The 12,361-nt window shown below is 39.3% G+C and overlaps 1 protein-coding gene across 3 annotated transcripts in view; it reads right to left on the bottom strand.

Annotated features, from left to right (window-relative positions):
- The window catches only part of cacna2d2a (calcium channel, voltage-dependent, alpha 2/delta subunit 2a), a 136,506-nt gene extending 125,923 nt beyond the window's left edge, over nucleotides 1-10,583 (bottom strand). For all 3 annotated transcript variants that reach the window (XM_067506098.1, XM_067506095.1, XM_067506094.1), the window contains exons 1-2: nucleotides 10,139-10,583; nucleotides 5,321-5,402 (exon numbers count right to left, since the gene is read on the bottom strand). In XM_067506098.1, the coding sequence (XP_067362199.1) occupies nucleotides 5,321-5,402; nucleotides 10,139-10,254 (198 nt within the window). In that variant the 5' untranslated portion in view covers nucleotides 10,255-10,583. The remainder of the gene's footprint in view (nucleotides 1-5,320; nucleotides 5,403-10,138) is intronic.
- Nucleotides 10,584-12,361: the final 1,778 nt, after the last annotated feature.

Consider the following 12,361-nt stretch of genomic DNA (forward strand, 5'->3'; position numbering starts at 1 on the left):
AGAAAAAAAATATAAAACTGGAGATAAGGCACTGACACTACATAATCTGGTTCTACTTTTTCCTAAACTGTCACATTTTTATAAAGCTATTTCAAGTAATTCCTTCTAAAAACGAACCCAGGGATATCAGCATGCAGGCTGCACTCTGCAGATATATGCATTTGTATTTGTATAAAAAGAGCCAACCAGTGCCAGGCCATCAAGCTGGGAAGCTGAGGAATCCTCGTAACCTTCCCCAGTGTCAGAAAACCAATAAGAAGGCGGAAGAATAAATACAATGTGTTTGTGTGCCTTTCTGTTCCCCTGTCAGACCAGGGGAGTCTGAGACTGGGAGTATCACTGTTGACCAGCTCTTATACTGTTTAATGTTCAGCTTGGTACTAGTTTTATGTGCCTCTAATGTTCACAGCCTTGTTATTGTGCATTTTATTTTGGTTGTGTTTGGGGTACATACACATTAATTGCTAGAGTTGGCAGACAGACAGAGAAAAGTGGGTTACGAAAGGGGTCCAACCAGAATAAAGAGACCATGTTTAAGATTTATTGTTCGAGATGTGTACCTCTACATCCAGTTGGTCAAAAAAAATGTATAGGGTTGCTCATTTGTTGCAGTGGGCATTATAAAGGTGGTAACTCCAACAGGTTCTAATGGAAAAAAGAGAAATATGCATTTATTATTTTGAGAAAAAAAACAAAAACAATTATAGCTACAATGAATAAAGTGAAAGATAAAAGCACAGCTTATCTGTTCTAGAGAAGGTTTAGTGTTTACACAAGCTAAGCAGAATCCAAGTTTTGATGATGTACTTAAAGAAAAGTCATGGATTCAGCCATTTCAACATACATTAAAAATGTCGGATGGGGTACACCATGGTGTTTACACATGTGTTACACTATCTTGGGTTGATACTTAAGACAAGCTATCATGAGCAAAAACCAGAGCCAGAGAGTAAACCATCTATCCTGCAAAAATAGCCTTTCATGGTTCGCGCAGTCAGATAACAAGCTGCTGTTAAGGTTCAAGCCAGAAGATGAAGGGGGTGGTAGAAAGAAAAGCAGAGAGACTCTCAGAGTGCTTTCCCTGCTTCTCTCTCTCTCTACTCTTTCTCTCTCCTTAAAAGGTAATAGCTCATGGTGGGAGGACGGACCTTCAACTCTTCCTGTAAACTTCCTGTAATCTATAAGAAGCCTTTCAGCAAAAAACAAAAGGCACTCATCAGCTCCCACATCATCATCTGCTGATGAGAAAGAGAGAGACAGAGAGACACAGAAAGAGAGAGAAGGGTGAAGCTGACATCAGCTCTAAAACGTGAGGAGACAGATTGTAGAGTAGGAGCAGGGGTGATGTCTACTAAAGTGCTGGGCATTTGAGGCAGATTATTGGGAATTTCTGTAGTCAGCGATAGTGAGTAAATCCACCAGTGCACTTTATAAAAATATCTGTTTGTTGAGGCCAGCTTAACAACTGTGTTTTTGAAGGAGGCAGAGGGAAGATTCAGAAAAGCATGAGACAATGATAATTATGTTCTTCCGGCATGTAGCTCCTTCAAGGCATCATTTTACATACATCCAGAGGCTTCAGCAATGTTAAAAACTAAAAAGAAGACTTACTGCACACTCACTCACACACACACACGGTCATGAGTATGGGCATGCACACTGTAAGCAGTGTATGAAAGAACGGTCTGTGCTGAACTGAGATAAACCTGCATCCAGCATGTGGTCAACGGGCTGACTGATGCTGAGTTGTCCATACAGCAGAAAGAGACACAGAGTGAAGGGCAAAAGTGACGGAAAGAGAAAAAATATATATACACAGGGTTAAATTTTAAAAAATGAGGCACTTTGATGAAAATGATGAATGTCACTCCCAATAAATATCTGTGTTTCCCACTTGCTTCTACCTATGGGCATATTGATCAGGATGATTTGCAGCGTTCTAATATTTTCAAGGATCAAGAGCAGCAAACAGCAAAAGTTAGACAAGAAGTCAAAATGTCCTCAGAGTGCAGAGTTGTAAATTGCCAGGATGAAGAGAGGGCTTCAGGAGCAGTCATGTGCACCATGCTAAATTATTAGAGCTGATTAGACTTTTATTGAAATTCATTTAAGTTCAACATATGTTGCATGGTATCGCCAATTATGAGACTACCTAAATTGAAGCTGAGAAAATTGCCCTGACTCTGAGCAAGTGTGTAGAAGACAACACTGGCAAGTAACAAGCACATATACGTATATATTCTTTACACTTTTACTCCACTACATTTAAGAATGAAAACATTCAATTTTCCCGCCCAATCCATTCATTTGACAGCTGTTTTTTCTCCTTTTCTACATCCTTTCAAACTTATCTTGTGACCATTTGAAGGGGACACTTGGTTTGAAACCACTGGACTTAACTACCTAACAGGATATGAGAGCAATGCACCCTTCTAACCAATCAGAGAATTTCAACAATTTCTGCTTGATTAATAAGTTTAACAGCATGCTTATATATTGTTATTTGACAATGACTAAAACCTGAAGGGCTGTAAGGACCGTGGCTGAGCATAGGAGTTGGCAAAAGAGCAGAGAAGAGCAGGTAGAGGGAGAACTCAGCATAGTGGACTGATTTTTAGTTTCTTGCCAACTTGAATTGTCTATTGTAACCTGATCTGAGCACTTCTTCAACCACTAGTATACAACTACAAATAATGAATGCATACAATCTCTCTGATGTGTATAAAGATGTGGGGAACATGTGTCAGCTTGAGATTTAATAATAGATTAAATACTAGCCATCTGTAGCTCTGATAAACCATCAAATCACTGTAATGACAGTATGTAGGTGCGTGCTCATGGTTTCGCATGAAAATTGTCTGAAAAGCCTGAAGATTGAGAAACAACGTTGCTGTCCACCGCTGCCTCTCATCACCACATACTGTAACACATCAACACAACAGCAAACAGGATAATGAGAAGAATAAGGAATATAAACACCCTTCATCTGCACACATTTAAATTTGCCAGTTCTTGTCCTGCCCTTCTATCATTTCATCCATCTTAAGTAGTTTGACTCTAAATATACACACAGAACAGCATGAACATCCATCTGAATTGTCAGGCATTTCTTCATCTTTTCCGTCTCTAAAAAAACCCTCCTCCACTTTAAAAGCCGCCCACTGTCCCTGTCTATCCACACACTTCCAACTCCTCCGGTACATCACTCACCCTCTGTCTCCCTTTCACTCCAATGTTAACATATAACATCTTGACCAAACCTGGGCAGAATATATTTGAATGTAATTTTAGGCATTTCATTATGTTTAGTTGTATTTATTTCTGTTTTGATTTTTGGGGGGAAACTTTAAACTTGGGCACAGTTTGAAGAAACTGAAGTATTAATATATTATACATCTCTGTGTTGCTAATCCAAAATATATGCAGCTGTTTTCTGCGCTCGCCCATCTTTGCCTTTCTCTCTCTTTCACCCACTACCTTCCTTGTCAGACAAAATAAAATTTCAACTCGGGGAAACTGAACATGCTGCATTATATTCAACTTATTTCTTTGTTTTTTTTTCTCATTTAAGACAAACTCCGAAATAATTTGCACACACTTTACATTTTTTTGTCGACAAGAATAAACTGCGCATGAAGAGGAAGGGGCCGCAGAGGGAGGCAATCTTGTTACCAGCCGGCATAGCCCTGGGAAGATTTCTATCAGACACACGTATAGAGAGAGGCATCCATTTAGAAAATGGCTTTTCTAGGCATGCTGGGCCATTTAGCACACCCTGTGACGAGTCCTGTTTGGGGCCATGATAAATGTTCTTTCACACCCGCTCTGTGCAGGCCAGCAAATACACATGGACATACAGCCATATGGTCACCTTACACAAGACATCACTGGGATAAACGTGATGTTTTTAAAGGTTTTAGAGATTCCTTGGTTTCAGTCTCATACACCTGTCATGTCAATTACACTTAATCCACAGGACGTAAAGCTCACTAAGCACGTAATTTCAAGTCAACATCATATTTTGGCTTCGGACTCATTAAGATGAGGATCCTTCACCCTTGTTTGTCCCAGTTAATAACATGTAGTCAACATACACCAAATATCCAAGACATTCCTTCAAATACCATGTGGCTAAAACATCTACTCAACTGAATAATTACTGTAATTATTTAGACTAACACAGAGAATTAAACAACATTTTTTTTTCAAGCTACAATACCAAACATTTCCTACTGCAGAAGTGGCAGCTCAAATGGAAAAGTTTGCTATTAGTCTAGAATGATAAACTTTGTATGTTTGGGTACCAAAACAAGAACTTTGATTGATTCAAGTTGTGCTTTGAGAAGCTTTCCCTACATTATTTGATCAGGCACCAAGAAATTCTTCATGTTAAAACTGTGTGTAACATTATTTTAGAAATAGACTGCAGTTTATAAATCTAAATTGTGCAGAGTGAACACTGTGTTTTTGATGAGTAAATATCCTGTTATGTTGTGTTTACACTCAACAAGTGCTAAAAACCAACCTCTGTGATGCGGAGTCTGATATCCACTAATGGTTATTAACCTTTACACCAGCACCATCCTTGTCATCTCACTTCCTCCTCTCTGGGATCCATCAATGTCGCTACCAAACTAACAGCCATCGCACTCACCACCGTTACAGTTACCGCCACAGGCACCGCACCGACTGAATGAATCACACTCACCCATACAGCAATAATGAAGCATTTATCTCAGGGTGCATTACAACGCTGGAAGCATGGTTAACATGCACACACTGCAGAAATATGATAAAACAGTGTCAATCACACTCAACCATCTGCTACTCTACCACTAGACAGACACTTGTTACACACAGCCTATTACATGGACAGACACACAACTGACCAACAAAACATTCCCCAAAATATGCTCCTCATAACAAGTAATTTAGTGTTAACACTTTTAAATCTAATGTTTTGTGAATAAGGCCCACTATTCAAAATATAAAATTTACTTTCAAAAAAAAAAAAGCTGTTTGTTGGATTTCAGATGTGAATGTTTGGATGATGTATCAGAAAAGCTGGTTTAGGGTGAAGAGAACTGTTTAATGGAAAAAATAAAATTCATGATTAAATAATCTCAAGAACTCAATAGTGTGCTAAAACTGTAAAATTGAATATCTATCAAAGATTAACATTTTTTGCATAAATAATTCAAACTGCCTCACAGACACACAGAGAAAGAACGTATGTTGTACAACCACGCCCAGTTAAAGCTTACAGATTAATAATGCAGGAAATTGCAGCGTGTCACATACAAGCGTGACGTCAACTTACCAATCTCATCTGCTGGATTCCGGTGACGTGCTGCAGAACCTTTTCCAGCTCCTTCTCAATGCGTCCTGCCCAGTGAATCATTCTGGAAAATAAAATTAGACATTTTCAACCTGCATGTCTTGACAATATCACCTGAACATGTGATCACACAAGCAATAGGAAGTGTGTTTTTGACAGAAAGATTTTCTCCCTATCATTGTTTCCCCATCTCTCTCTCTCTCTGCTGGCAAACTGCCCTTTTCTCCCTTAGTGGATCCTTATCTGGATCTCTCCCATCTTTCCTAATGTCTGGGTTTAGTCATCAGCACCTTCTCTCCCCATTGCATCTTGCAAAGATCTGGTTGGCCCAGGCAGCCCTGGCAGCAAACGTGCCAGTCTTGGCTCGGCTAGGATCACCGGCTCTGCAATAAAACTGCTCGGGTCTGACAGAAGTGCACCCTAAGCAGGAGCTGATCTGCATTAGATGGAGCCAAGTTTAGAATTAAGAGATCAAACGGCTGGAGCTCATCACTGCAAGCAACAAATGACTTAACAGATCAAGATTTTCACTTGATCATGTTAAAGCAGCAGCAGATTCCCACTTGAAAAATAGGATACACACTGAACAATCAACATGCATGGCTAGTGAGAAACTGTTGGGCATCAAAAAAATAAAATAAATTCATGAAACCTCATTTTTCAACAATCAGATGAATAAATTCTGTCATGTATTAGTGAGCCAACCGCTGACTCCATGCCAACCTTTTCCTTTCAGCAGCATGCAGACAGCTAATCACTAGCATCAAAACCACAACACAACAGTGTCATTTGTCTTTTAATATGATGACGAAGACAAATGTCATCTTTAAATGTCAGATTTGTTCAGATGACAAGAGGAAAGACAGAATTATTAAATTGCACAAATCTGCCAAGCAGTGACAGCACTTGCCATAATCACCAAGCAGTAGCGGGCCTCATCAGGAGAGTAACAGTGAACATGCCAGCGAGTGTGCGTACTGACTGCGTTTAGAGAGACAAGATTAAGAGAAAGCAAGAATGACTCCAAAATGACTGCACAGAGCAGGATCGCTGGGGAGAGGCCGCCGACTATGAAAAGGTCACCTCGACATGAAACGAAAACAAGCTTACAGTGAGAGAGCTGAGCAGGACACAGTGATACTAACAGTGAGGGACACTACCTCTGTCCCCAAGCAAGGCAGACTTCTTATGCAACTTCATTAGTCTACATGCTACATGTCTCAAACACAAACACACAAACATACACTTTAATGCAGCTTTAAGAGAATGCAAATGTTGATGCAATAAGTGGGCGTAAGTTGTCTTCTATTGTAAGCATATGTAATTATGCTACATTCCATATAGTAATGAAAATGTCATGGGGCAATCATATGTACTTGCATATTTTACTTATTTGACCTATTCATTTATGCTTGTGTTTGTTTTTAATTTAAACCAGAATATACTAGAACAATAATCTAACATTATTGTTTAGCATTTCTCTAACCTCCACGGTGCATTCTCACATTAAGATGCTGTGGGTCACAGATCTTCTGTGCTCATGAATGTTAACTATAACAGCATGAGCTGCATATTTCTTCTAAAAATTAATAGAAAAATTATTCAACAGCCTGGGAAGAAGATGAGTTTAAATTTACACCATGGGATTCTCAATATCTAAGTAGATAAAATATATTATCAAGATATGAACAAGTGTTCATGTGTCCATTTTTTTCATGTTGCCCACCCCGGAAAAATATCATTAAGATGATGATGATTTTGTCTCACTTTCACACTGCCCCATTTCTGATGCTATGGAGCTTGTCATTTCAAGAGCATTGCTGAAATATTTTCAACAGCAAAAGGTGGACTATTGACAAGTCAATTATAATTAAAAAATACAACACATAAATGATAAATGATTTCACTTCGACAAATCTCTGCCAATATTTTGTCTCAATTCATGATATAAGTACCATATTGACAGATCTTCATTGTAACCTGTCCAGAAGCATCTGTGCATATATTAGACCTATCACTCGTCCTTCCTGTTTTTTCTAAATCTATTTTATAAACTTAAATACAAAAAGTGGATCATATTAGTGGATCTGAGTTATCAAACAGCTGACCATGCACCTTTGACAGAACTGATCTGCATCAGACCAGACCACATGACCAAAGTTTTGTAAAAATTTGCATGATAACATGAGATTATCGTTGTAAATTACAGAATTCCCAAATACGCACAACTGTCCTTTCAAAAACAACTACAGAGATCTCAGGAGACACTTGTTTCCTAAATTACATACACTACCAGGCCTAATGTTCAATAAGGGCTTTGAGACTGTCTGTGTGTTGTGAAAGCTGTGATCTCTCTTAAAAACATAAAAGTTGGTATTATGCTCTACATGAAAGCAGACTCCCTGGCCCTTTGTAGTTTGATGTAGTTTAAAACCCCCAGCATTTGTCTCTTGTGTTTTTGATGTATTTGATGTGTTAGACAAACATTTTGGAGAAGCAAAAAATGTGATAAAATGAGTTTGGATGGATGACCCATGTGTCGGCCACACACTGCCACCATAGTTCATTCTGATGCAATAGATCTCCTCATTCCAAGTGCTGAGATATGTTTAGGGGCAAAAGGTGGACTATTTTTGTATGCGTGTGAATAACACAATTTTTTGAAAATGACGTATAATTTACCTGAGTGTATATATGTAAAATATTATACCTTCCTAGAAAAGATTGTGCAGTTATCAAAACAGGTTTCCTCTAAACTTAGTAATATTAGAGTAATTTCCATCTGCCCATACCCATACAACAAACACACACAAGCAAAATAACAAACTTACTATGTAAAAATCTTATTATAGGTGTACGATAAGTGTACAAGGTGTACGCTACTGAAGGTACTTTGTCGGCCATGCTATCATTCTTTTAGCTCATTCTTGTGGACACACTTTTTCAGCTACAAGCACTTAAGACTTTCCATGTCTAAGTGAGTATCGGGCACTTACTCCTGATCGACAACTCCAGCAGCTTAGTTAACTGTCCATTCTAACAAATAGCTATATATATATATATATATATATATATATATATATATATATATATGTGTGTGTGTGTGTGTGTGTGTGTGTGTGTGTGTATGTATATATGTGATATGTGTGTGCATGTATATATATGTATGTATATACACACGTACATATGATACATACATACATACATATATATATATATATATATATATATATATATACACACATACATACATATATACACACATATATATACACAAACATATCTATATATATATATATATATATATATAGAGAGAGAGAGAGAGAGAGAGAGAGAGAGAGAGAGATAACAGTAGGAGGTACAATACTGTAAAATTATATACAGTACAATAAAATCCATAGTATAATTTTTAATTTATATGCAAATATAAATTATCTAAAATACTTTTTGTTGCTAAAATCAGTTATTCAGCTGTGCTTTTTGACAATCAACAATCCCACGAAGGATAACTGATTTTCCTTTGAAAGTCACCTTGGCCATCAGGAGTAATACAGCAGCAGAACATCCAGTGGATGCATCAGAGAGGAATCATTTAGATTCTTGTCATTTCTGTGAACCTGACTGACTAATCACCGCTACAGGCTATACAAGCCAGTCATGTTCATCAGATCATCACAACAGGAGCATCATAAACAGAGCCATATAACATTTCAAGCTACACTTCATAAACCTGATTGAGGAAGAACTGTTGCAATACAATATCAGAGGGGGTTGTTACTAAACTGTAACATCTGGAATATAATTGTAAATGTATCCAATCTTTTGGGGGTTAATGTTTTTGTATTAAATAAATTACCACAGGTAGTAAACATGCTGCAGCAGAGACGTTTGCTTTCATTTGCCTGTCAGCGTCATTCAAGGTGAAACTGTTAAGATTTAAATTTAAAATATTACTGCAATCCAATCCCCCAACAGGTGTCCAAATATAGATTTGTTGCTAAAAACAAATCTGGATGCTCAGTTACTATGTGCCTTCAGTCACATGAATAAATCAACACTGGCCTCAAAGCGCGTCTATATTTAAAACAACAAACTTCTAGTTTCCTTCATTTAGATACCTAGAGTTCAAGCCAGTTCTTTAATAGTTTTTTGCGAGAAAGGAACCGACAAGCCGGGACTTTACGCACAGGTTGAAAGACCTGGTTCTCCTGCGGCATTACATAATTGGTTTAGTCTGTGAATCGGAATTATCCGGTTAAAACACCAGTGTATCCTGCTGTGGGATAGACACGATTATTTACACGGTGCGTGTGCCGTATCCCGTGGAGCACTTTCACACTAGCTTCGTTATAGCTCAGCCTATCCATCATGTGTAAATGAGATGTTGTCCCCCATGCAGTGGCAAAATTAAAAACAACAACAACCCCTCGACTATTAGTAGCAGTAGTAAGTAGTATTAAGGCATTATATTTTTATCCCTGCGGATGTTCTGGTAATTTTTTGCTGAGCTGGACTAGGTGATCCGCCTGTGGCACCTGTGCTTTTCTCTGTAGACAGTTTCCATGTTGACTATGACAAACTGAATAGGGCTCAGGATATTAATTGCCACTACCTACAAAGACAAAACAGCGACATAGCAAATTTTACAAAGCAACGTGATAGAGGGAAACTGCATCTGGAAGCTGCAGCTCCTCTCATCCCAAGGTACGCGTCGCTGTATGTGTAGCCTTATCGGGGCCACCTGTCCTAGTTCGGCGCCCCTCACCCCGGTTTATGCACGAAACGGTGCGTGGTACTTACGTGTAGTGCTGTGGGAAGAGGTGGGTCCCGTCTGTTGGCGTAGAGACGCATATGATAAGTACAGTTTGAATTGTGAAGAGGCAGAAAATACCATACGACTGCGCGCAGATCGCCATTTTCCATTAAATATTCAAGAAACTGGGATAATAAGAGGAGAACCGGAAGGACGGTCTCGCAGCTAAGAATAACCGAGCACCAAGGAAAGTGAGAGCTGATGGTTGGCGAAGGCTTCTGGACACTTCGGCCGGGAGTGAAATCTCAATCAGAGACAGACACAGAGGATTGGCAGCCGAAGACACGGGATATCAGGATCAAGAAGATGTTCTGCCGCTGCTGCTGATGTGCCTGGCTGCCTATTTGCGCACTCGCTGTCCTCCCTCCCTCTCCGGCACCGCGCACATTTGCTCCTTTTCTCTCCCACTCTCTCCAGTGTAACAAGCCGCCACAGTAAAGCTGGCCACGCCAACAATGAGTGTTACCACTGTGGCTTTCACAATAAAAAAAAAAAACTTAGCAGTTTTTTAGGGCAACATAAAACCCTACACTGACAGGAGAACGAAGGGAATACTTTTGTTGGAAATTAAAAAATTAAATTCTCGGTAAAACGCCTTCACGAGTTACTTCACAATTATATCCTTAAGTGAGCGGACGTAGTGCACTTTTTTCAGAACCACATATAATACTTGAGCAACTTTAAAAACGACTTCAGCCCTAAATTATGTATTCTGTGGTTTGACGAGCTGATTTCTGCATTGATGCGTTGTTACGTGAATAGTTTTATTTTGAAGGTCCAACCGCTGACTTCCTGTACCTATTCCGTCAATCTGCACTGCACTTGACTCAGCTGTTTGCAAAAGGTCCTGTCACCGTTCAACCAGCCTTATTTTCTGTGCAACGGACGGTGGCGCGCGTAAGACCGCTTTCTCGTGTTCACTGTCCATGCACAATGTCCTAGCCAAAGTCGGGATTATGAGCAGAAATCAAGGCTTTATTTTGGTAATTAGAGGCATGACTCTACAGGGGCGGATTGTATTAACTGGAGTGTAAACATTCAGCAATCACCTTGGGGCTGCTCTACATCTACATTTGTTACACTTATTAGTGCATCTGGTCCAGTGGATGAATATTTAAATTATTGCAAGATAAATTAATAGCCTCATTATGATACCTAGCCATTCTTACATGCTGTCACCAGCTATTCAGATTAGGGGCAGTAAAGTATTACAAACACAACTTTACAAAGGACCATGTCATGTCTCGTTGTTTCTCATAACTGGAAGCCTCTGAATAATCATTATTTGGTTAAAAAGGCACATTTAAGAGGAGCCAATTTACCTCTGGACATATGTCAGATAATGTTCATTTTAACGGTAAACAAGTGGTAGAGAGGCACTGAAACCTTAGAGTGAATCCAATTCACTGTGAATTTATTCACAAAGAGACATGTCTTTTTCCATCAGTTTTGTGCATGTCTCTTTGTGGCTGTGTGTCAATGTGTGTGCACGGGCACCCGTCTTAACACCTTTTTCTGCGCCGCTGTCTCTCTGTTCTCTCTCCGCTGTTTCTCTGGTCTTCCCATTTCATAAGGAGGGAATAGTAGGTGTGACACATTTGCACACATTTTCAGATTTGTCCATACAATAGGGAACACAAAGGTTTACAGCTTTTACATTATTTGTTCCAAATGTGTATCTGGCCTCAATTTTAGAAACAGGCAACAGAAAGCTTTGCAAAAACAAAACAGTAAGAAAAAAAAAGGTGTTCAAGGCCTTAGGTCTTATACATTTTTCCAGTTGTCTTGCAGTTTGAGAAAAGGTTCAGGACACTTGTTTCGCTCAGCTGCTCATGTGTGAGTTTTATATCTCTCAGCTTATTGGCTAAGCACAAGCAGAGACAGCTGGTCTTGTGGATGTGTTGTCCTTGGCTCAGTCAGTCAGCAGGGGACACACAGGTGCTCTCCTACAGAAAGCCACACAGCAGTCAGCAGGGTTGCTGCACAGCATTTCTGTCTCCTCACGGACAGGGAAGATGCTGCTGTTTTGGTAGGAAGGACACACTGCAGGGCAGAGACCTCAGTGGGGGTGGAAAAACCTACAGCAGCGGTAACTCTGCTTATGTACAAAGATGTCACGGATCATTCAGTCAGAAAAAAACATCAAGGCTTGTTCTGAGGAAAATGAAACAAAATCTGCTTTTATTCCCTAGAGCTACAACTTTTTGAGA

The sequence above is a fragment of the Channa argus genome, chromosome 5 (assembly GCF_033026475.1).
Source record: "Channa argus isolate prfri chromosome 5, Channa argus male v1.0, whole genome shotgun sequence".
Classification (NCBI taxonomy): Eukaryota; Metazoa; Chordata; class Actinopteri; order Anabantiformes; family Channidae; genus Channa; species Channa argus.